Source organism: Bombyx mandarina, chromosome 02 (genome assembly GCF_030267445.1).
Source record: "Bombyx mandarina strain Sakado chromosome 02, ASM3026744v2".
Taxonomy (NCBI): domain Eukaryota; kingdom Metazoa; phylum Arthropoda; class Insecta; order Lepidoptera; family Bombycidae; genus Bombyx; species Bombyx mandarina.
The window spans coordinates 5,079,690-5,104,182 of NC_143209.1; the positions used below are offsets into that span (position 1 = coordinate 5,079,690).

The 24,493-nt window shown below is 40.6% G+C and overlaps 1 protein-coding gene across 1 annotated transcript in view; it reads left to right on the top strand.

Annotated features, from left to right (window-relative positions):
• The first annotated feature begins 2,852 nt into the window (after positions 1 to 2,852).
• Positions 2,853 to 24,493, top strand: part of LOC114251996 (cysteine dioxygenase type 1) — a 28,882-nt gene continuing 7,241 nt past the window's right edge. Inside the window, exons 1-4 of the mRNA XM_028186458.2 lie at positions 2,853 to 2,974; positions 7,934 to 8,025; positions 8,833 to 8,982; positions 16,276 to 16,422. Coding sequence (XP_028042259.2) covers positions 7,934 to 8,025; positions 8,833 to 8,982; positions 16,276 to 16,422 — 389 coding nt within the window. The 5' untranslated portion in view covers positions 2,853 to 2,974. The remainder of the gene's footprint in view (positions 2,975 to 7,933; positions 8,026 to 8,832; positions 8,983 to 16,275; positions 16,423 to 24,493) is intronic.

The window sequence follows — 24,493 nt, forward strand, 5'->3', positions numbered from 1 at the left end:
CTGTGAGCTCGTCCACCCATCTAAGCAATAAAAACTAAAAAAAGAATGCCTAAACAGAAAACATAGTTTACATTGAAATTTAATGAATATAATAATAATAAGTCTTTTATTTCCAACAACAGATTACATACAGGTTTTTATTAAAAATACAAACTTATTCTATTGTTGTTGTTGTGTTATTCCAGGTATAGACTTCACGGCAGAAATAGGTAGAGTGGTGGTGCGGACTCCCAAGAGATCCTACCACCAGTAATTAAGCAAATTATAGTTTTGCGGGTTTGATTTTTATTACATGATAATATTCCTCCACCTAGGAAATCAATCGTGAACATTTGTTGAGTACGTATTTTGTTAGAAAAATTGATACCCGCCTGCGGGATTCGAACACCGGTGCATCGCTACACACGAATGTACCGGACGTCTTATCCTTTAGGCCACGACGACTATAAACAAAATGCAAAACAAAATGCCTTGCTCAGAAGCGGCTTCTATTATCTGAGCGCTTCTGTTCATACCTTTCATCATAGCTCTGATTTTACGTAAACAATTCTTTGTTCACGATTTTCGGGAAATCCTCTTGAATTGAATAAATGCGTACTGGTTTTTAATAAATGTTTTAATAACACAAAAAAAAAAAACCATAACAATATCGATAAAGTACATGTCACCGTCTCATTCCTACGTCAGTCCTGATAACTAACTTAACCGCATCTCATAGTTATTACAGCAACAAAAACAAAGAGTTATAACTGACGCGAAATCACTTACAGGATTTTGATCTTTAATTCAATAACGTTAAAAGATGAGTTTCTGATGATACTGTGAAATACAACTAAAGCTATGTTGCGTTACTATTGATAGTGTGGGGCTGTATAAGCTTTTGAGAGCTATCGATTTTAAATGTTAATTTCAATTCTCACTAACAGATTCAGAGGTAGATTACTGGTGTTAGGACCTCTTGTGAGTCCGCGCGGGTAGGTACCACCACCCCGTCTATTTCTGCCGTGAAGCAGTAACGCGTTTCGGTTTGGAGGGTGGGGCCAGGGACGTCTTAAATTAGGCTGGGGCCCTTGGGCACACAAGAATTTGAGGCCCATAAGGAAGGTAAAAAAAGCGAATTATAATAAAAAAAATTTACTGAGTATGACCATTTATTATAGGTAATCAAATACAGGATGATATAATATGTCATTAATGATATTAGAATGCTGCTGGTTTTGTGGTTACTTAGTAGATGGTGTACTTAGTAAATTAGGTAGGATGCGTTCGGAAATATTATTAATTAGTACAGTAGGAATAGGCGCAGTCATCGATGTAATGGCGTAGTCTGCCTTATAAATAGGTACCTTCTGATAAGATTACTGATTTGTGAAAAAAGTGTAATGTGCCCGACAAAAATGTTTGATAATAAATGTGTGAGAGAAATTGTCGGCCCTTAGGGGCCCCCTGAGAATGGGGGCCCTGGGCACGGGCCCCGTGTGCCCTTATGGTAAATACGGTATTGGGTGGGGCAGCCGTTGCAACTATACTTGAGACCTTAGAACTTATATCTCAAGGTGTGTGGTGCATTTACGTTGTAGATGTCTATTGGCTCCAGTAACCACTCAACGCCAGATGGGCTGTGAGCTCGTCCACAAATCTAGGCAATAAAAAAAAGTAAATTTAATGAGATAAAAAATGAAATTTGATTTCTGTGAGGTTGTAGAGGTCATACTGCAATTGCATCTCCATAATTTGAGGGTGGGACGACCTTCTTCTTCGATTGTTACTATTAAGCCGATTTTTAATTAAATTACAAACGTCTTAATTCAGTCCTGCAGGTATTAGTAACAAGGTATTGATTTTGCTAAAAATATACGTATCTAGGACGTCCTTAGAGAAATATCCGGTGAAAGGATAACGTGGTGTGATTAAAATTAAAACAATTAATAAGAAAAAAGTGTGTGTGTGTGCAAGTCACACACGGTAGAAGTGAAACTTATAAAAAATAAGAATAATGGCAAGGGTCAACCACCAACCACTCCGCAGTGCAATAGAGCAGCCACGCCCTGAGGGAACTGCCTGCATGATCACGGTATCACTACGCCAGATAAGTATAAATTAGCAAGAGAAATACGAAAACCTCTATCAAGTGTAACATCTCGTGACCGCGATTCAGGAATTGTTGAATTTACGTGCAGCGACATCTGTTGATAACAAACTAAATAGAAATAATTGTAAATCCTCTTTTATAGTATGAGGGAGCGCCCTCTGTGAATTGATATTTTTTAACTTCACGTTTCATTTTTTCGTTTCATCGAGTTTGAAATCACATCACAACGATTCTAAAGAAGTTTCACTTCAAAAACCTTTGCGTTATAATCTATTACTCTAACACTTTAGGTTTCGAACTCTGGTAATCTTACTCGTCGAACTCGGCAAAGAGTTCGACGTGCAACCTAATCTAAACATCAGCCAGTTGAGTTTCTCGCCGGATCTTCTCAGCGGATCGCGATTCCGATCCGGTAGTAGATTCATTCGCGAAGCAGCTGCCCTTAAGTTGTTAGATCTGCTCCGGAGGCGCTCGAAAGGCTGTCAGAAACTCTTTTCCCACTTGGCTGAGCCTTTGCTCGTCGACCTGTCTTGGTGAAACTAGAAAAGCCTCCGGGCCATAATTAACACCTCACAAAAAAGACGGGTATCGCATCTTTTAAGCCAGATTGCGTCACGAAAATAGATTCTCCTAAAATCGATTAAACCTAACAACATCATTAATTCGATGTCGATAAAACCATTTCACAACCCAACACTTACTACGCGTAAACTAAGACACATCACAGATTAAAAAAACTTTCTTTCTGGCAAATAAAAGTTAAAGCGCGGGAAAAGTTCAAGTCATTTTGAGTCTGTGGTCGTTAAGAGACGGTTGTGTTTCAAATTTCGATTTTACGGTTTTTTGTGTTTTGGGTGTCTGTGCCCCTGGTTTGTTATTATTGTAAGTAATATCTATGAGTTTTTTTTTGTGTATTTATTAATTTTTATTTAACGAAACATGATGAGAAACTTCTTCGAAGAAAAAGGAAGTTGAATAAAAAATATAGTTGAATGAAATTATATTAAATATTTCGATTTTTTAATAAATCATTTAGAACTCCAAATGTCACATTCTATGAAGGAAGTTTTTTAGAAGAATTGCGTGTTGCCTATTAAAGTATCTAAAATGTTTAATATTCCAGAAACATTCATTCTGATAAATTCTAAATCGTCATAGCAAACATTGATAATTAATTATATGTGTGCTAATATATTTTTTAACTTAAAGATCTATGTATTACGGTCTCTTAATTTTGAAATAACAACAACATGATCAAGTTCTTATATTATTTTTATGATTTTTGTCTTGTATGTCTGTATGTCTTGTAAGTTTGTCTTGAGACATGAGGTCGATGTCTCAAACACATTCCATAACGGCGGTTCTATCCTTTAAGGCGGAAAGGAGCTCTACCACTTAAATTGTTCCGAACAAGGGGTAAAAAAAAACTGCATCACATGATGTGATGTCCATGGGCTTCGGAAACCTTTTACTACCAGGTTTGCCGTCGGCGATTTATCTACTGTAATAAAAATAAAAATAAATTAAAATTGTAATTCTAAAAGTTTGACAGTTACTGTAGATCGAACTATCTATCTAGTGTAATAAAAAAAAATTAAAAAAGGAAATTGTAATTCTGACAGTTACTGTGAATCGAACTTTAGAAACCGCTTGCCAACGAATAAATCGGGCCGTCTTATCTATTAGGCCACGGATCTCGATTATCGGCAGATGTGGCGCCTATTGACTATCGCAGCTTCTCGTGAACTACGCAAAATAGCTTTTTCCAGATAGTTCGATTGATCGCAAAAACAATTCGTCTTTCGAAATTAGTTTTATGACTTACAATTATTAATGTGTTAATGTTTTTCGTCGTAAAATGATCGATGATATAAATTTTAATTATGACTTGGCGGACGTCCGGCCTCTTCCAGGCGATGGCATGGCTACTTACTTGAAGTCGTCGTGGCCGAAAGGATAAGACGTTGCCACCATCGGATGCGTTACCACCCGTCACCCCGATAGAAGTTAAAGACTTGATCAAAGACCTACGTCCTCGCAAGGCTCCCGGTTCCGACGGTATATCCAACCGCGTTATTAAACTTCTACCCGTCCAACTCATCGTTATGTTGGCATCTATTTTCAATGCCGCTATGGCGAACTGTATCTTTCCCGCGGTGTGGAAAGAAGCGGACGTTATCGGCATACATAAACCCGGTAAACCAAACAATCATCCGACGAGCTACCGCCCGATTAGCCTCCTCATGTCTTTAGGCAAACTGTATGAGCGTCTGCTCTACAAACGCCTCAGAGACTTCGTCTCATCCAAGGGCATTCTCATCGATGAACAATTCGGATTCCGTACAAATCACTCATGCGTTCAACAGGTGCACCGCCTCACGGAGCACATTCTTGTGGGGCTTAATCGACCAAAACCGTTATACACGGGAGCTCTCTTCTTCGACGTCGCAAAAGCGTTCGACAAAGTCTGGCACAATGGTTTGATTTTCAAACTATTCAACATGGGCGTGCCGGATAGTCTCGTGCTCATCATACGGGACTTCTTGTCGAACCGCTCTTTTCGATATCGAGTCGAGGGAACCCGCTCCTCCCCACGACCTCTCACAGCTGGAGTCCCGCAAGGCTCTGTCCTCTCACCCCTCCTATTTAGCTTATTCGTCAACGATATTCCCCGGTCGCCACCGACCCATTTAGCTTTATTCGCCGACGACACGACTGTTTACTATTCTAGTAGAAATAAGTCCCTAATCGCGAAGAAGCTTCAGAGCGCAGCCCTAGCCCTAGGACAGTGGTTCCGAAAATGGCGCATAGACATCAACCCAGCGAAAAGTACTGCGGTGCTATTTCAGAGGGGAAGCTCCACACGGATTTCCTCCCGGATTAGGAGGAGGAATCTCACACCCCCGATTACTCTCTTTAGACAACCCATACCCTGGGCCAGGAAGGTCAAGTACCTGGGGGTTACCCTGGATGCATCGATGACATTCCGCCCGCATATAAAATCAGTCCGTGACCGTGCCGCGTTTATTCTCGGTAGACTCTACCCCATGATCTGTAAGCGGAGTAAAATGTCCCTTCGGAACAAGGTGACACTTTACAAAACTTGCATAAGGCCCGTCATGACTTACGCGAGTGTGGTGTTCGCTCACGCGGCCCGCACACACATAGACACCCTCCAATCCCTACAATCCCGCTTTTGCAGGTTAGCTGTCGGGGCTCCGTGGTTCGTGAGGAACGTTGACCTACACGACGACCTGGGCCTCGAATCAATTCGGAAATACATGAAGTCAGCGTCGGAACGATACTTCGATAAGGCTATGCGTCATGATAATCGCCTTATCGTTGCCGCCGCTGACTACTCCCCGAATCCTGATCATGCAGGAGCCAGTCACCGTCGACGCCCTAGACACGTCCTTACGGATCCATCAGATCCAATAACCTTTGCATTAGATGCCTTCAGCTCTAATACTAGGGGCAGGCTTAGGGACCCCGGTAACCGTACTCGTCGAACTCGACAAAGAGGTCGACGTGCAACCTAACCCATGCATCAGCCCGCTGAGTTTCTCGCCGGATCTTCTCAGCGGGTCGCGATTCCGATCCGGTAGTAGATTCATTCGCGAAGCAGTTGCTCTTGAGTTGTTGGGTCTCCTTCGGAGGCGCTCGGGCAGTTGTTAGCAAATCCCACCCCTCTTGGCTGAGCCTTTGCTCGCCCACCTGTCCTGGTGAAACTGGAAAGGCCTTCGGGCCACCAGTAAAGTTTCAATCATAAAAAAAAAAAAAAGATAAGACGTCCGGTGCATACGTGTTGAGCGATGCACCGGTGTTCGAATCTCAGGCGGGTACCAATTTTTCTAATGAAATACGCACTCAATAATTGTTCACGATTGACTTCCACAGTGAAGGAATAACATTGTGTAATAAAAATCAAACCCGCAAAATTATAATTTTCGTAATTACTAGTGGTAGGACCTCTTGTGAGTCCTCACGGGTAGGCACCACCACCCTGCCTATTTCTGCCGTGAAGCAGTAATGCGTTTCGGTTTGAAGAGTGGGGTAGCCGTTGTAAATATACTTGAGACCTTAGAACTTATATCTCAAGGTGGGTGGCGTATTTACGTTTTAGATGTATATGGGCTCCAGTAACCACTTAACACCAGGTGGGCTGTGAGCTCGTCCACCCATCTAAGCAATAAAAAAAATCTAATTGCAGTAGCAGCAGGAATATAGAAGCCCTTAAAGGCGAGTTGATAATGCCCCTATACACATTTTAGAAACTAGGGAGAGGCAATTTAGAATCATAACGACACTCTAAGAATCGGTGATGGGAACATTCGAGAATTTACAAGATTTTTAAACCAACGGCATATAAAAAAAACTTAAAGTAATTGATTAGCAGGCTTACACACCCCCGATATAGCGGGTTATTCAGTTATTCATCTACTCCCACTAACGGTGCTTTTAGGTACCTCAAGCACCGGTCATCGTTCTCGTCGAGCCAATTATATTAACCCACAGACACAGCCCACTGAGTTTCTCGCCGGATCTTCTCAGTGGGTCGCGTTTCCGGTCCGGCGGTAGACTCTGCGAAGCACGGCTCTTGCTAGGGTTCGTGTTAGCAACGTCATCAGGTTTGAGCCCCGTGAGCTCAGCTACTAGTTAAGGTTACGCTGAAATAGCCTATCAAGGCTGTCAGCTTAGTTAGGAAAAATAAATCATCTACTGAAATGGCAGCTCAATTGAATTATGCCCGCGGTATTTGCTTACACCACAACTGGTTCGGCAAAGATGATAACCATGCATGGCATAGTAGGTTTTAGCCTCATTTAGAAGTTTTTAAAACTTATTCAATCACTCATTCTTTTCCTATCTTAACTTACCGAGTTTGCCGGAAACCTAACTTACCGAAAGTATGCGTTGAATTAAGAATGTGATTTTTCCACATAAACTGTACCTATCCAGAATCAACGTAACTGCTTGCATTCAGTCAGGTCAGTGTCTTAATATGCTCATGGCCCACCTGGTGTTCAGTGGTTACCGGAGCCCATGGACATCTACAACGTAAATGGCGCCACCCACCTCGTGACACGAGTTGTAAGGTCTCAATTTTTACAACACAACGGCTGCCTTGCCCTTTAATCCGAAACGCATTACTGCTTCACAGCAAAAACAGACAGGGTGGTGGTACCTACCCGCACGGACTCACAAGTCGTCCTACCACCAGTAATTATGTTTTGTGTTCTCCTATTTATTCAAATATTTAATTGGTGGACTGATCAAAGTAAAACCGGGATCGGGAGGTCCTCTAGACCAGTGCAGTAGGTTGGCGTCGAGCAGGGAGAGGTGGTGGGACGTCCTTAGACGCGTCAAGTCTACTCCCTCCAACTCTACAAGACGATCACGACCAGTCTGTCAAGAGAGACGCGATTAAGAAGGTTGATTGGTACAATATTCAAAAGTTGAAAGCCGGAATTTTGCTTTTAGTTTTGAAAGTGTACGACCATACTGCAATCATTCGACACCACTTACTGGTGGTAGGACCTCTAATGAGTCCGCGCGGGTAGGTACCACCACTCTGCCTATTTCTGCCGTGAAGCAGTAATGCGTTTCGGTTTGAAGGGTTAGGTAGCCGTTGTAACTATACTTGAGACCTTAGAACTTATATCTCAAGGTGGGTGGCGCATTTACGTCCTAGATGTCTATGCTCCAGTAACCACTTAACACCAGGTGGGCTGTGAGGTCGTCCACCGATCTAAGCAATAAAAAAAAAAAAAAAAAGAATACCAGAGCCATGAATTCACCTCCCATTATTGTATTATGAAAGTCAAACATTCTTTGTTGCAGATGGATGTGGAAAACGCAAATTGCAAACTCAAAGTGTCACAATGCACGGATATGGAGATACTACCCATAGAAAAACCATTGAAAGTGAATCAGTAAGTCGAATTGCTTTATGGTGGGGTCTTACGGCCCGCCTGATGGTCGACGGTAGCCGTTGTCCATGGGCATTTGCGCAATCTTTTGCGCAGAATTCTTTTGAAGGAGTTTCATTGTGTCCGAGCGTGTCAAAATTGCCGCGTAATGTAACTCGCCTGTGCTCAATTTTATTTCGCGTGACGTCATATGGGGCCAAAATATCCGAAGAAGTGACATAGCCATGTCTATTATCAAATATTGTCAATAGTGTTTAGTTCTACGTGAGTAACGTAAGGATTATTTGATTTTATTTAGTGATGATTTAAAAAATATGAATTATATAAAAGAAATATCTAATCTCATGTACTACATACGTAACTAACTGGACCGAAAATTCTTTATATTAACTACGAAATGACCTTACCGGTTTTGATGAGATTTTCGGGAAATAATCATATCGACCCAGCGGGTGATTCTGCGAAGTGAAGTTCGAAGTAAAAGTCAAAAGAGTCGCTAGCTAGCAGATTCCGCAAAAAGTTTCATATACAAAACAAATAATTAATAGTGTATTAGGAAACTTTTAAGCCCATTAAGTTTCTCACCGGATCTTCTCAGTGGGTTGCGATATCGACCCGGTAGCAGATTCTACGAAGCACTGCTCTTGCTAGGGCCGATGTTAGCAACCTCTTTCAGGCTTGACGCCTTGTGTCTCCCAGTTCGAATGTAGCTGGAATAGTGCCTTAGACCACCAGCGGCTAACTAGGGAGAAAAAAGCAAATTTTCCGTCATGAAATCGAAGACAAACTCAAGGGTCGTATGATTTTCAGTGAGATTGCCGGCTTGGAAAGACTAATTGAAGAACTACACGGAATATTCTCGAGGAGCCACGTCAACGTTCAGGATGTTCAGAAACTCATGGCGGGCTACAAATCCGACCCTAAAGATTGGAGAAAATACGCGAAGTTTGATCGTTTCAGGTAAATTTTTAAGTTTAGTTTTTAAGCTAGGCAGCGGCTTGGCTCTGCCCCTGGCATTGCTGAAGTCCACGGGCGACGGTAACCACTTACCATCAGGTGGGCCGTATGCTCGTCTGCCTACAAGGGCAATAAAAAAAAAAAAAAAAAGTTTCACCCCAGCAGCTCAAACATGCCACATTTTGCTGCGAGACAACAGTGAACAAAACGCGATTTTGATTCGGGCTTGAGACAAAGTAGCTTTTTAATTTTTCAATCTTCACAGCGCCACGAATTGACATTGTTCAGCCATAAATTTGAAACATTCGAATTTTACTGTGCTCTGTCTCTTTCACATGCACATAAAAAAGCGAGTGAAAAAACCCAAACCCCTTGGAAGTTCGATTTTGGAATTCGACCTCAAAGAAAACACGTTTGAAAACGCGTAATACTCTAAAATTTAAAGTAATCTTCTATCTTCTATTAAGTATATAAAAATGAATTGCTGTTCGTTAGTCTCGCTAAAACTCGAGAACGGCTGGACCGATTTGGCTAATTTTGGTCTTGAATTATTTGTGGAAGTCCAGAGAAGGCTTAAAAGGTAGATAAATATGAAAATGCTCGGAAATAATAAAAATAACAATTTTGTTTTCCATTTGATGTATCCCCATTCGGACGAATTCCTTTTGTTTGTTTTAAGTGTATTTTCTACAAAAGTTTAGGTCTTTTATTTATCGATTGAGGCACTACGAAGTCTGGCGGGTCAGCTAATTTGTAATAAAGAAATTACGTTTTTTTAATAGTTATTTCAATCTATTCCTGTTCATTTCTATGTCTCCTAAGTAATATATGTTCTCACTGCTGAGGTGAAAAGTTATGTGTGTAATAATAAACAACTTTGCTCTCTTGTTGCACATATAACTATTTCCATCATCACAAGCGTATAGAAGAAACACGTTTAAAATATGGTATAATATACTATCCTGATCACGCAGGAGCCAGTCACCGCCCTTACGGATCCACCAGATCCAATACCCCTTGCATTAGACGCCTTTAGCTCTTACACTAGAAGTAGGGACCCCGGTAACCGTACTCGTCGAACTCGGCAAAGAGTTAGACGTAGAAGCTAACCAAACATTAGCCCGCTGAGTTTCTCGCCGGATCTTCTCAGCGGTTGATTCTGCGAAGCACTGCTCTTGCTAGGGCTAGTGTTAGCAAATTCTCTCAGGTTGAGCCCGTGAGCTCACCTACCTTTAGCTCGTAGCTGGCCTCTTAGGTTACCAGCGAATAGTTAAGGCAAAAACAAAAAAATACGACATCAAAGATAGTAAAATGGACTGTGATTAATCTAGTCTTAGTCAATAGAACATGCTATAATACTCTCTACAACTATGTAGAATGAAAAAACAACTGGTCAGATCTTAATAAAACTTAAACGGGATCTGATCAGAAGCAACAGTTTTCAAAAGAAACGTAAAAATAATATTTTATTTCAAAATGATTTTTACTGGTGGTAGGACCTCTTGTGAGTCCGTACGGGTAGGTACCACCGCCCCGCCTATTTCTTTCGTGAAGCAGTAATGCGTTTCGGCTTGAAGGGTGGGGCAGCCGTTGTAACTATACTTAGACCTTAGATTACCGGTGGTAGGACCTCTTGTGATTCCGCACGGGTAGGTACCACCACCCTGCCTATTTCTTTCGTGAAGCAGTAATGCGTTTCGGTTTGAAGGGTGGGGCAGTCGTTTTAACTATACTGAGACCTTAGAACTCATATCTCAAGGTGGGTGGCGGCATTTAGATGTCTATAGATGCCTATGGATGTCTATGGGATCCAGTAACCGCCTAACACTAGGTGGGCTGTGAGTTCGTCCACCCATATCAGAAATAAAAATAAAAAACTTAGAGAACAGTTCTTCAGTTTTACACACACATTTTAAAAAAACAATCGAATTGATAACCTTCCTCTTTTTTTAAAGTTGGTTAAAATTTCCAAAAAACTATAAAATTTGCAATAGACATTTTCCTGGCACAAGGAAAACTGAGGGAAAATTTAGTTGACACACTGTCAATTAGGTTCTTATTGGGTAACAACTAGTAACAAGTAAGTAACAAGTAAGGGTATGATAACAAGTGAAAGTCACCCTTAAAGCAGCAGAGACATAAAGTATATTTTTCCGCGTAAAATTAACTCAGACTCCTTGTTTCTTATGACCGAACACGGTCTGTGAAAATTCTATGAATTGCGCTAATCAAGTGCTTAATGTTTAGGTTTGCGAGTCAACATTTTGAATTCCTATTTGGTGTAATTCGATAATTGTCAAAACAGCGTATGTCGTGTAGGGCGTCCATGAAATGCAAAAGGAGCTCCAAGGAACAAGATGCCAAAAGAAATCTAATAAATAAATAGTTTAAAAAAAAAACTAACAAAATACGTTAAATATTAAAATTTATTTTCTATTTTTTAGTTGGATTCTCTATAAAAGCGTATTTTGTTAGTTTTTTTAAAGTTAATATTTATTTTTCATTTTTTAGTTGAATTTCAATTTTTTTTTAAATATTGATTGTCATCGGTCCTTATACCAAATTTCGAGTTAATCCGACGTTTTGAAGGGGGTCAAGATCATGTTCAAAGATTCCGTTACAAACATACGTACGTCTGAAGCTAATATTCAGCTCTAATACTAGGGGCAGGCTTAGGGACCCCGGTAACCGTACTCGTCGAACTCGACAAAGAGGTCGACGTGCAACCTAACCCATGCATCAGCCCGCTGAGTTTCTCGCCGGATCTTCTCAGCGGGTCGCGATTCCGATCCGGTAGTAGATTCATTCGCGAAACAATTGCTCTTGAGTTGTTAGGTCTCCTTCGGAGGCGCTCGGGCAGTTGTTAGCAAATCCCACCCCTCTTGGCTGAGCCTTTGCTCGCCCACCTGTCCTGATGAAACTGGAAAGGCCCTCGGGCCACCAGTAAACTTTCAATCACAAAAAAAAAAAAAAAATTTAGCTAATAAAAGCGTATTAAAAACAAGTGCGTCTGGACACAGTGGTAGTTTTCCAATTACAGAGCATAATGCGACTCAGTGACGCACAATGCCGAATTATGCTGAAGCTTAATTGGAACGTGAATTAGTTTTCAAATGCATTAGCAGAGTGCGCTAAGTTAGCACAGTTTTAATTAACATTGATTGTTTCTAAGAAACTTCGGTTCCCTCTGTATTTTGTACCGAATGTTCCATGGGGAGTGCTCTGAGGAATTGTTCGAGATGATACCGGCATCCCGTTTTTACCATGGCACCGCCCGCCACCGGAGTAGAGTTCATACTACCTAGAGCCACTGCGGTCATCGACAGTGCGTTTCCAGAGGTCTTTTTTGCCACGTACCATCCGGCTATGGAATGAGCTCCCCTCCATGGTGTTTCCCGAGCGCTATGACATGTCCTTCTTTAAAAGAGGCTTGTGGAGAGTATTAAGCGGTAGGCAGCGGCTTGGCTCTGCCCCTGGCATTGCTGAAGTCCATGGGCGACGGTAACCACTCACCAACAGGTAGGCCGTATGCTCGTCTGCCTACAAGGACAATAAAAAAAAAAAACGTAAGCCTTACAATTTTTTTCAACACTAAATAATATTACTAACGATAATATAAACAAAATTTCGATCAATGCCAACTTAAAGAAACAACACTTGTCAATTTTCTGTCACTGAGTCGGTATCGATTGCGAGTATCACGCGAGAGCAGTACTTTTGAGAGTGCTCGATTGTGCTTCGAGTTGCTGTAGTTGGAACATTCAACGTTGAACATTATGCCGCATAATGCGCTCTAGTGCTGTAATTGGAAAACTACCAAAAATACACACTAATTAAGATCCAAGAATGCTTTATTTGAAATTGGGTATCGGCATTTACATTGTATATTTACAACCCAAATAACAACATTATTATGCAATTAAAAAAAACCAAAGTGTAGTTATTACCCTCATGCCACCGTCACCTTGAGATATAAGATCAAAGTCATCTAGCTTCTCACCTATTAGAACGCTAGACATACTTTTGATAGGACCTCACATGCGAGCTAGTAGCTAGCACATTTAACAAGACTAATAAAAACTAGATAATATTTTACAACTAAAACAATAATGTCCTAAACAATTGAATACAATTTTGATGATAACGCCAAAACGACAAGAAAAGACTCCATCTTATTGTGACTTAGATGATTCTTGGACCACTATTCATTTGAAGATGATAAGGCCTTAAAGATAATAGAGCAATTCGTTCTAGAACTTTATATTACAGTGTGAAAGCTTTTCTAATGGCCGCCCACGATGCTGACTATCATGGACATCAAGCCTTTTTTTATTGCTTAGATAGGTGGACGAGCTCACAGTCCACCTGGTGTTAAGTGGTTACTGGAGCCCATAGACATCTACAATGTTAACGCGCCACCCACCTTGAGATATAAGTTCTAAGGTCTCAAGTATAGTTACAACGGCTGCCCCACCCTTCAAACCGAAACGCATTACTGCTTTACGGCTGAAATAGGCAGGGTGAAGGTACCTACCCGCGCGGACTCACAAGAGGTCCTACCACCAGTAACAAAAGCATCAGGGAACACCGTGATGGGCACATTCTAGAGTTGCCAAGTGGTGAAAATGGTCAGAAAAACGCTGTGAACACAGCAGTTTCAAGATATAGGGCTGACCCTGTGCGAAGGCGGAAAAGCGTTGACGGGATCCTAAATGTATTTCTGACTAGCCGTACTCGCCCGCTTCGCCGGGCATTTAAAATTAACATTATTATTTATTGTCATTATTATTAGGGAGTTTAACACTCATATAAATATTAGCCTATCCATTAAGTACATATGTTTTCTACATGGATACCAAGATTCAAGTCAATCGGATGCATGGTTCAGTAGTTACAACGGAACATCCGTAAAAACCACTGTAGATTTATATATTATATATGTTATACTAGCTGTACCCGTCCGCTTCGCTGGACATTTAAAATTAACATTATTATTTCTCACCCTCACAAAGATTCTCATCATTAACGCCCCCGCAACTGGTGTAGGGAGTCCAAAACTCATATAAATATTAGCCTATCCATTAAGTACATGTATTTTCTACATGGATACCAAGTTTCAAGTCAATCGGAAGCACGGTTCAGTAGTTATAACGGAACATCCGTAAAAACCACTGTAGATTTATATATTAGTATAGAAGTTTAAATAACTATACATTTTATCTTTTAAAGTGTGGTCCCACTAATTAATTCAGTTCGCAACAACGCTTAGCTTCAGACGAATCGATTTCGTCTTGTTTATTTTCCCTGTAATATTTTCCATTGATAATTATAATGGATCTGTGATGCTGTTTGCAAAATATTTTAGTAAGATAAGAATGTTATTACGTGTTATCAATTAAATATGTTATTGTGGTTCGTAAGTTTGTTTAATGTCTTATCCTTATCAGCCCCCCGAAGAGTTGTGTACGTAGATATTGCGTGAGAAGATTCCAGATTTTGCTAATTATAACAACAGGCACATCTGTTGCCAAGTAACTATACTGTGAAACTTAAGTATAAATAAAATATTTTATATCGAGACATTATATTTTAATCTAATAGTGAGTTAATATTACAAATAACTTAAAGAAACTATGTTAGTAAATATATTTTTTTAATTTGAAGTAAATCTAAGTATACTAAATCAGTCCTTGGCAGCTTCATCAAGCATCACGTAGAGCAGTGGTTCCCAAACTTATTTTATCTACTGACCACTTTGAGAATAAATGATTTTTAGCGCCCCCATTTTTTAATCTACTTAAAAACCACTATAGTGAGAGGTCAGTCGGTGTCTAAGAGTACTCCTAGATGAAATTACAAATCGCCTCCCAAGCTCTACACAACGCCCCCTTTTTTTTCTGGGTCTCTTACCGCCCCCCTTAAAGCCTCCAGCGCTGACGAGGGGGCGTTATCGGTCACTTTGGGAAAGGCTGCAACATAATGAACCTACTTAGGGTCTGTCCATCCAGCTTTACTACTAACACCCTAAAGACATCCTTGGTGTTTCCAGGCATAATGAATGCGACCTTTTTGCGCATTATCATGAAATAGAAACCATTTGTTTTTATTGCCCTTTTAGCATTTACATTAACTGGTGGTAGGACATCTTGTGAGCTCGCGCGGGTAGGTACCACCGCCCCGCCTATTTCTGCCGTGAAGCAGTAATGCGTTTCGGTTTAAAGGGTGGGGCAGCCGTTGTAACTATACTGAGACCTTAGAACTTACATCTCAAGGTGGGTAGCACATTTACGTTGTAGATGTCTATGGGTTCCAGTAACCACTTAACATCAGGTGGGCTGTGAGCTCGTCCAGCCATCTAGGCAATAAATAAATAAAAGAAAAAATAGCATACGACCCATCTGACGGTGAGTGCCCGTCACCCATGGTCATCAGCATTACTGGGGGTACAGCCAAACCGCTGTCTAATGTAAATAATGTCTCGAATGAGCAAAACTTAGTACAGGAACGTGGGCTGCCTTTAGACATCACGTGAACGTCGTCGCCTTGAGACATGAGGTCGAATTTGCGATTGTGCTACAAATTACTCAAACTGGACTGTCTCTTTTTATTTTTATTGCATAGATGAGTGGACGAGCTCACAGCCCACCTGGTATTAAGTGGTTACTGGAGCCCATAGACATCTACGACGTAAATGTGCTACCCACCTTGAGATAAGTTCTAAAGTCTCTGTATAGTTACAACGGCTGCCCCACCCTTCAAACCGAAACGCATTAACTGCTTCACGGCAGAAATAGACCGGGCGTGGGAACCTACCCGTGCAGACTCACAAAAGGTCCCACCACCAGTAAATATAATCACGGTAGTAATGACGACAGGATCCAACCGTGGATGACCTACCACTATTAATATCGCTATATCGATTCATAGGTCAAGTTTTAATACGTATAGTTTTGCATTCATGTTTAATAAGCACGTAAAGCCATTATAAAAACAGAGTAACAAAACAACGAATTGAAGTCGTATTTAATTTTAACATGATTTTGTTAGGTTTTTTATTAATGCACTCATTAATTCGCTTTTCTTGGTTTTTTTTTTTAACGCACTTTTTAACCAACTTTTTTTACAATCAAATCATTTTTTCTTACACAATTTTGAATTCAAATTTATTTTAAATTTTTTTGTTGGATTTTCTATAAAAGCGTATTTTTTTAGTTTTTTTAAACTATTATTTATTTTTTATGGTCCATTAAAATATTCATCGCGTTAATTCACATTAAATTCCTATAATCGGTTTAGGTACACAAGGAACTTGGTCGACGTTGGGAACGGGGCGTTCAACATCATGATCCTCTGCTGGGGGCCAGGACACGCCTCAGCGATCCACGACCACGCCGACTCGCACTGCTTCATGAAGCTACTGAGCGGAAGCCTTGAGGAGATCAGGTTGGTTCACGGCTACTTCTTCATTAACGAAAATATTTTTCCAATTTTCATCTGGAACAAGAACACATTGGACTGGTGGTAGGACCTCTTGTGAGTCCGCACGGGTAGGTACCACCGCCCTGCCTATTTCAGCCGTGAAGCAGTAACGCGTTTCGGTTCGAAGGGTGGGGCAGCCGTTGGCACTGTAAAAGCTGAGATGTTAAAACTCATATCTCAAGGTGTGTGGCGGCATGTCTTCTTCGGTAGGCAGCGGCTTGGCTCTGCCCCTGGCATTGAAGTCCTTGAGCGACGGTACCCACTCACCATCAGGTGGGCCGTATGCTCGTCTGTCTACAAGGGAAATAAAAAAATCTACCACCGGATCGAAACTACGATCCGTTGAGGAGATTCGGCGAGGAGCTCAGTGGGCTGTGTCTATGGAGTGGCAGTTTCTAACAAGTATAATCTATAGTTTCTAACTCCGCCCAGATGTTTGCGGACTTTTTGGCGAGAACGCGAGGAGTGAAGTTGTGTAATTTGTTTTATTTTGTCTATTTAGTGTTTTTTCGGGTTTAAATGTGTAATAATGGTGGTTTATTAACTGCTTAATATCTGTGAAACTGCACAAATGTGGAAAATGAAACAAAGCCGCTGGACGTAACTTTTTGGGATCCTCCAAAAACTCCACTGAAAAAATCTCAGTAAATGACCACCATTTTACTGAGATTATATGTCATCCCATATCATCTCATCTCATTTCATTTAATCCCAGTTGATTCATGTCTCAAATTAATCATCTTCATTTCATTTCATACATTATTCATAAAATTAAGAACATGAATTAAAATAAGACACGACTTAAAGGTCTTAGTTACCAGGTCATAAAACCCTTTAAAAAAAAGCCAGATGTTTGCTCTAGTCGCAGTTCTATGACCGACAGATGACACTGACAGCTGTTGACACCTTTCAATGGCATGGTCCTTTTTTGTGACGTTTACAAAGAATAGTCGCATAGCTCAAACTTAATTAATATTGATAACGTCACAGATCACCAAGAAGTACTATACGTATAAAGAAAATCGACTTGAACAATGCAAAATGAGTCATACATCATTAATCAATTGAATACGCATTATCCTACTAATATTATAAACGCGAAAGTTTGTAAGAATGTATGGATGTATGTTTGTAATTCTCACGCAAAAACTACTGACTTAATGGATTTTGGTGAAGCTTTACAATAATATAGCTTACACACGATAAAGGTATTGTGTGAATTACCCAAAATATAAGAATAAGTGTTGAGTAAATAGGAAAAAAAAGATCTGCCATCTTCGAGCTGTCCGACGGATTTATAATATATAGGTACTTAAAGGTTTATTACCAGTACTCGGAACGCCCTTATTCTAGAACTTTCCCTTGAATTAGACCATCGATATATAACGATTTGCGGTATTTTATAATGCTACTAGCTGACCCGGCAGACTTCGTAGTGCCTCAATCGAAAAATAAAAACTTAAAACAAACAAAAAGAATCCGTCCGACGGGGGACTCATCAAAAGAAAAACAAAATTGTTATTTTTATTTAATTCCGAGCATTTTCATATTTATCTACCTTTTAAACCTTCTCTGGACTTCCACAAATAATTCAAGACCAAAATTAGCCAAATCGGTCCAGCCGTTCTCGAGTTTTAGCGAGACTAACGAACAGCAATTCATTTTTATATAAATAGATAGATAGATAATAATAATTTAATTCAATGAACAATTATACTTATCAAAAGTTAATTTACGGTTTAAATTCGCTATTAATTATTCATTATCTCTGACGTTTCGTAAAGGTTTATACTTTCCGTGGTGACGCGCACACACAGACGACCGTGAACCGATCATACCGTAAGATTAGCTTTTTTTTTTTTATTGCCCTTGTAAGCAGACGAGCATACGGCCCACCTGATGGTGAGTGGTTACCGTCGCCCATGGACTTCAGCAATGCCAGGGGCAGAGCCAAGCCGCTGCCTACCGCTTAATACTCTCCACAAGCCTCGTTTGAAGAAGGACATGTCATAGCGCTCGGGAAACACCGTGGAGGGGAGCTCATTCCATAGCCGGATGGTACGTGGCAAAAAAGACCTCTGGAAACGCACTGTGGATGACCGCAGTGGCTCCAGGTAGTATGGATGAACTCTACTCCGGTGGCGGGCGGTGCGATGGTAAAAACGAGATGCCGGTATCACCTCGAACAATTCCTCAGAGAACTCCCCATGGAACATACGGTACAAAATACAGAGGGAACCGAAGTCCCTCCGCAGACCCAGAGGTTCCAAACGATCCGAGAGAATGGGATTAAAAGCTTAATTAGCTTAAATTATATCAACGACACGTGGAAATTGAGTCAAAAAAAGGGTGCGTGTACTTATGTACGCGCGTAAGAAGTTATACTTTATTTTTATTATTTTTTTTTATTTTGTTTTTTTATTTAAATTTTAATCAATTTGAAAAAAAATCGATTAAACAACATTCTCAAACACGCATATTGGACATCCCTTTTCTTGACATCGTATAAATTCAGTAATTCTCGGTACGGTTCGGAAACTTCCCCTGCGGCTATATTCAGACTCGCCAAGCTACGTCGGTCGTATTGTAATGAGCGATTTAGTGGGCAACTTCATTTCTGTTAATTTTGTGTCACGGTGCGCGCGCATCGTAAAATTTCACTCTCATCAATTTTTCATAACGCGCCTAAAGAAGTATAATTTAAATATAATTTAAAACTTTTCGTACACACAAACTCGATCAAACTACAACTGTGTGTAGACACAGCCCACTGAGTTTCTCGCCGGACCTTCTCAGTGGGACGCGATTCCCATTCGATAGTAGATTCAGTAAAGCACTGCTCTTGCTACCTTGCTAGGGCTAGTGTTTTTTATTTATTTATTGCTTAGATGGGTGGACGAGCTCACAGCCCACCTGGTGTTAAGTGGTTACTGAAGCCCATAGACATCCACAACGTAAATGCGCCACCCACCTTGAGATATAAGTTCTAAGGTCTCAAGTATAGTTACAACGGCTGCCCTACCCTTCAAACCGAAACGTATTACTACTTCACGGCAGAAATAGGCAGGGTGGTGGTACCCACCCGCGCGGACTCAAGAGGTCCTACCACCAGTAAAAAGAAGGACCAGTAAGGAAAAAAAGAAATTTAGACAAATCTGTCACGGTTTGTGGGGGCTGTTTTATTGTTTGTTATGTGGTGCATACTCATCTATACTTTATCTATACTTAATTATATAAAGCTGAAGAATTTGTTTGTTTGAACGCGCAAATCTCAGGAACTACTAGTCCGATTTGAAAAGTTTTTTCAGTGTTAGAGAGCCAATTTGTCGAGGAAGGCTATAGGCTACATAGCATCACGGTAAGACCAATACAAGTGGAGCACCAATAAAGAATGTTTCAAAATAGGGGTTTAAATAGCTCCTTAACATTCTATAATTCAAAAATATTTCCACTTTCTACCTAAATGAAGTAGGGGTAAAAATTTTGTGTTATGCCAAATATACCTATACCACGCGGACGGAGTCGCGGTCAAAAGCTAGTAATATATATATATATATACATTCCACTAGCGGCCAGTTCTCTGAAAAAGAAAACAAAAAAACCCTGTAAAAAAAAATCATTCAGTCAACACGTAATATTTACATGAAAATCTTCACCCGTTATCGCCGGGCCGATGTTTCTAGCAATCTGTGTGGAAACAACAGAGAACCCTGAGATTACAGAGGTCAACATTCAAATACCGTATCACATGATAACACACGTCTATTATCGCGCATACCTGTCGTCTCAGACGCGGCTGAGTAATTTCGATATTTGATAAAAAAAAAAAGGAATTATTGATTGCCCACATGGTCATGATCTTTTTATTCCGAAGCACTCACTTAATGTTACACGGTTACAACAGCTGATAGATATGAAATCGCGAAGGTCTCCGCGCCTGCCTATATCTGCCGTGAAGCAGTAATGCGTTTCGGTTTGAAGGGTGGGGCAGCTGTTGTAACTATACTGAGACCTTAGAACTTATATCTCAAGCCGGGTGGCGCATTAACGTTGTAGATGTCTATGGGCTCCAGTAACCAGGTGGGCTGTGAGCTCGTCCACCCATCTCAGCAATAAAAACAAAAAAGCTGGGGTATTGGGCGAAACCTCAATTGTGATAAGCGAGCCAACACACCAGAAGCCTGCTTCGTCGTGGAACCAGGCAGTTCAGTTTCTGAACGTCAAAATGTTAGCGAGCGACGTTCGCCATTACACCAATCCTCTTTCAAATCCACCCACCAAGAGCAACGCATCAATTCTATATTTCTCATCAAGTCGTTAAATTCTAATATAAGGGTACTTGAAAAAAAAAAGAAGCATGCAAATTGAAAATGTCTAATGACTAACACAGGGATAAAGGTTGTCCCATAATAAAAAGGGACAGATAAGGAGGGAGGTTTTAGTCCGTGTCATTGAGACACTTTCTCAGTGGAGTCGGGTATGCCCTTTGGCCCCGGCCCTTGGGTATCCATGAGGATTTCCTTCCGCCCACGAGAAAAAAAAGGGTACAATTAATATCTCAAAACAATAAATACATTTAATTACCACAACGCAACGCAAACGGGTTTTTTTTTCTCCTACCTATCCTAGTAACCTCGAGGGGTTATTCTAGATTCACCGAACTAGTAGGTGAGCTCACGGGGCTCAAACCGGGAGTGTTGCTAACACTGGCCCTAGCAAGAGCAGTGCTTCGCAGAATCTACTACCGGATCGGAAACGCGACCCACTGAGAAGATCCGGCGAGAAATTCAAATTCAAATTCAAAATCATTTAATTCAACTTAGATGTCAGTATGACACACTTGTTGAATGTCAAAATATAAATAACAATGTTAACTCTACCACCGGTTCCAAAAAAAGCCACAGTTCTGAGAAGAACCGGCGAAACAAACTCAGCGGGCTTTTTCTTTTTTGTTTTTTCTCAAAAAAATTTTTTTTAATAAATAGAAATATTTACAATAAAGGAAAAAACAAGTCATCCAATACAATTAAAAATAATAATAATAATAATGAAAAATTAAAAGGCCAGGAGCGAACGCCTCATTCCCACGTCAACTTAGTGTGCTGTGTCTATGGGTTAATTTACTCGTCGAGCCCTTCGTCGCAAGCGACAGGTTCGGCGAGGACGGTGACCGGTGCTTGAGATACCTAAAAGCACAGTTAATGGATCGGGAGGATCCGTAATGACGTGCTTAGGGCGACGTCGACTGTTTACCATTCGGTCCACAGGATCGGGTACGTAAGTCGTGCCGCCTTCTCAAAGTGACGCAATGATGCGATAGAGTAACATGTAGATCCTACCACCAGTCATCGGGCAAAGTAGAGTGGTAAAACAACAAAAATCTAATAGACATATTAAGTATTACAGTCAAGATTTACAGAATTTGTAGGTCAAAATTCGATTGAGACTTAACACAGAAACCTCTTTACAGCTAACTCGTTGATGGGTCAGACGAATGCCCTCAATTTTTCGATCCAAAACATCCAGACATTATCCATTAATAATGGCTTTCGCTATCGACAATACCAAAATCATTCCTGCAGTGACGCGCCAAGTCAGTATTGGGCACGTAGTTAGTGGGAGCATCTAGTTGTCTCTTTCACTCATCCACCCAATAGTCGTAACGTTACGAAACATAATGCAGATATTTTACTTCTCTCCAGTACACTTGCGCTAAAGTAAAATAATCTCAATCATAGAAAAAACATTCCTTTCTATTTTAGAATCCGTTTATCAATTTAATATTTACACATTCCTTCAAAGCGGTTGTCATATTTAATTAGTAGATCACTGATAATTATGTAGATGCGAATTTTTGTAGGCTCGACAATAGCTATCTTCTTGCGTCAAGGGAAGAATTCAGAGATTGATATCGCAATGCTTTTTTTTTTGAACATGCGATTTTTTGGCCCATAGGCCTTTCCAGTTTCACCAGGATAGTTGGGCGAGCAAATGCTCAGCCAGGAGGGGTGGGATTTGCTAAAAACTCAAGAGCACCTGCTTCGCGAATGAATTTACTACCGGATCGGTATCGCGACCCGTTAAGAAGATCCGGCGAGAAACTCAGCGGGCTGATGCATGGGTTAAGTTATCACAATGCTCTGGTGTCATCTCTGGTTGGCATAGTAAAAAAATCACTCAACAGAATCTCATTTAATCAATTAATTACGCAAATATGAAAACAAGTGATGCAATCTTATTTGTATAGTTATTCGTTATCACAATATTAATTGCTTTAATTACAATAATAAATCTATTTTAATCAATGTAATTATTTGCATATTAAACGTCATTATGTCGACTATTGTTTTCGTTTGGGTTTTCTCGGCTACACCATTGTTTATTGGTTGAATAAGTTTTTTATTACTGGTGGTAGGACCTCTTGTGAGTCCGCGCGGGTAGGTATCACCGCCCTGCCTATTTCTGCCGTGAAGCAGTAATGCGTTTCGGTTTGAAGGGTGGGGCAGCCGTTGTAACTATATTCAGATCTTAGAACTTATATCTCAAGGTGGGTGGCGCATTTACGTTGTGGATGTCTATGGGCTCTAGTAACCACTTAACACCAGGTGGGCTGTGAGCTGGCCTACCCATCTAAGCAAGAAAAAAAAAAGTCGGAATGTGTAGGCGAAGCTCAATCGCAACGGAAATGAGCATTTCACTAAGGTCATTAAATTAACATCAACAGTGATCACGGTCAATATATTCATAACATGTTGTTTTAATATATGTGATTAATAATTATAATTTAATTAATATCATCTTTATAAAAACATCTTCACAAATAATGCTTTATTATAGAACAAATTTGGTTAGCATAAAAAACGTTATAGTGAGCCAACCTTAAAATATAGGCATATGCTATCGCGGACTTTTTTTTGAACTTTTAAAGGGGAACAATTCTGTGATACATTATTTTAGCGAAACTTTAACCGTTTCCGCAGCGCACGCAGCGGAAGCTCTCAAAAGGGAAAAGTACCCCGTTTTTGTAATAGTCTTCATTGGGGCTCTTATCTTAGCGTGACGTTAGATAACCAGATATAGACTTCTTCAATAAATGAGCTATCAAATCGGACCAGTACTTCCTGAGATTAGCGCGTTCAACCAAACAAACTCTGCAGCTTTATAATATTAGTATAGATTTGATTCCCGAGTACTGGTTATTTAATAAAACATTAATCTTCTTCTTCTTATCAGCCCACAGACGTCCACTGTTGCACATGAGACTTTTTTTTTTTCGGGCCGTGGCCGAACCTCCTACGAGGTCCCCGCGCCTAGGGGGCGCTCGGGGTATGTGAGACTCAACGATCTGCAGGTGTTGAGAGCAGATCGCGGGGGACGTGGGCCTCCCCCAAGCCTCGCCACAAGACCGTGTCTAGCACGATAGATACTAGCACAGTGTCAATCCGAATTCAATTCTTGAAACTTTTGTTGGCACATTTTATATCATCCGATGTGTTTTTACGTCAAAAATATTTGTACACAAAACATGGCTATAAAACTAATTGATAGGACAAGTTCAGTGAATCATTTAGCGATCGGTTGTCACGATTCAACCTAATTATAACTCGATTAAAGGGTCGTAAGGTTATTGTTTGCGTTAATTGATATTAGGTACTGCTGATAGAGCATGATGCAAACACATTTTGGTGAAATTTACTGGTTACATTTACATTTTACTGGTGGTAGGACCTCTTGTGAGTCCGCGCGGGTAGGTACCACCACCCTGCCTATTTCTGCCGTGAAGCACTAATTCGTTTCGGTTTGAAGGGTGGGGCAGCCGTTGTAACTATAATGAGATCTTAGAACTTATATCTCAAGGTGGGTGGCGCATTTACGTTGTAGATGTCCATGGGCTCCAGTAACCACTTTACACCAGGTGGGCTGTGAGCTCGTCCACCGACCTAAGAAATAAAAAAAAAAAAAAAAAAATACAGTGCGTTCCGGTTCGGAATAGAAGCTTTGCAATACATTGATGCTTTGAACTCACGGCTGCGGG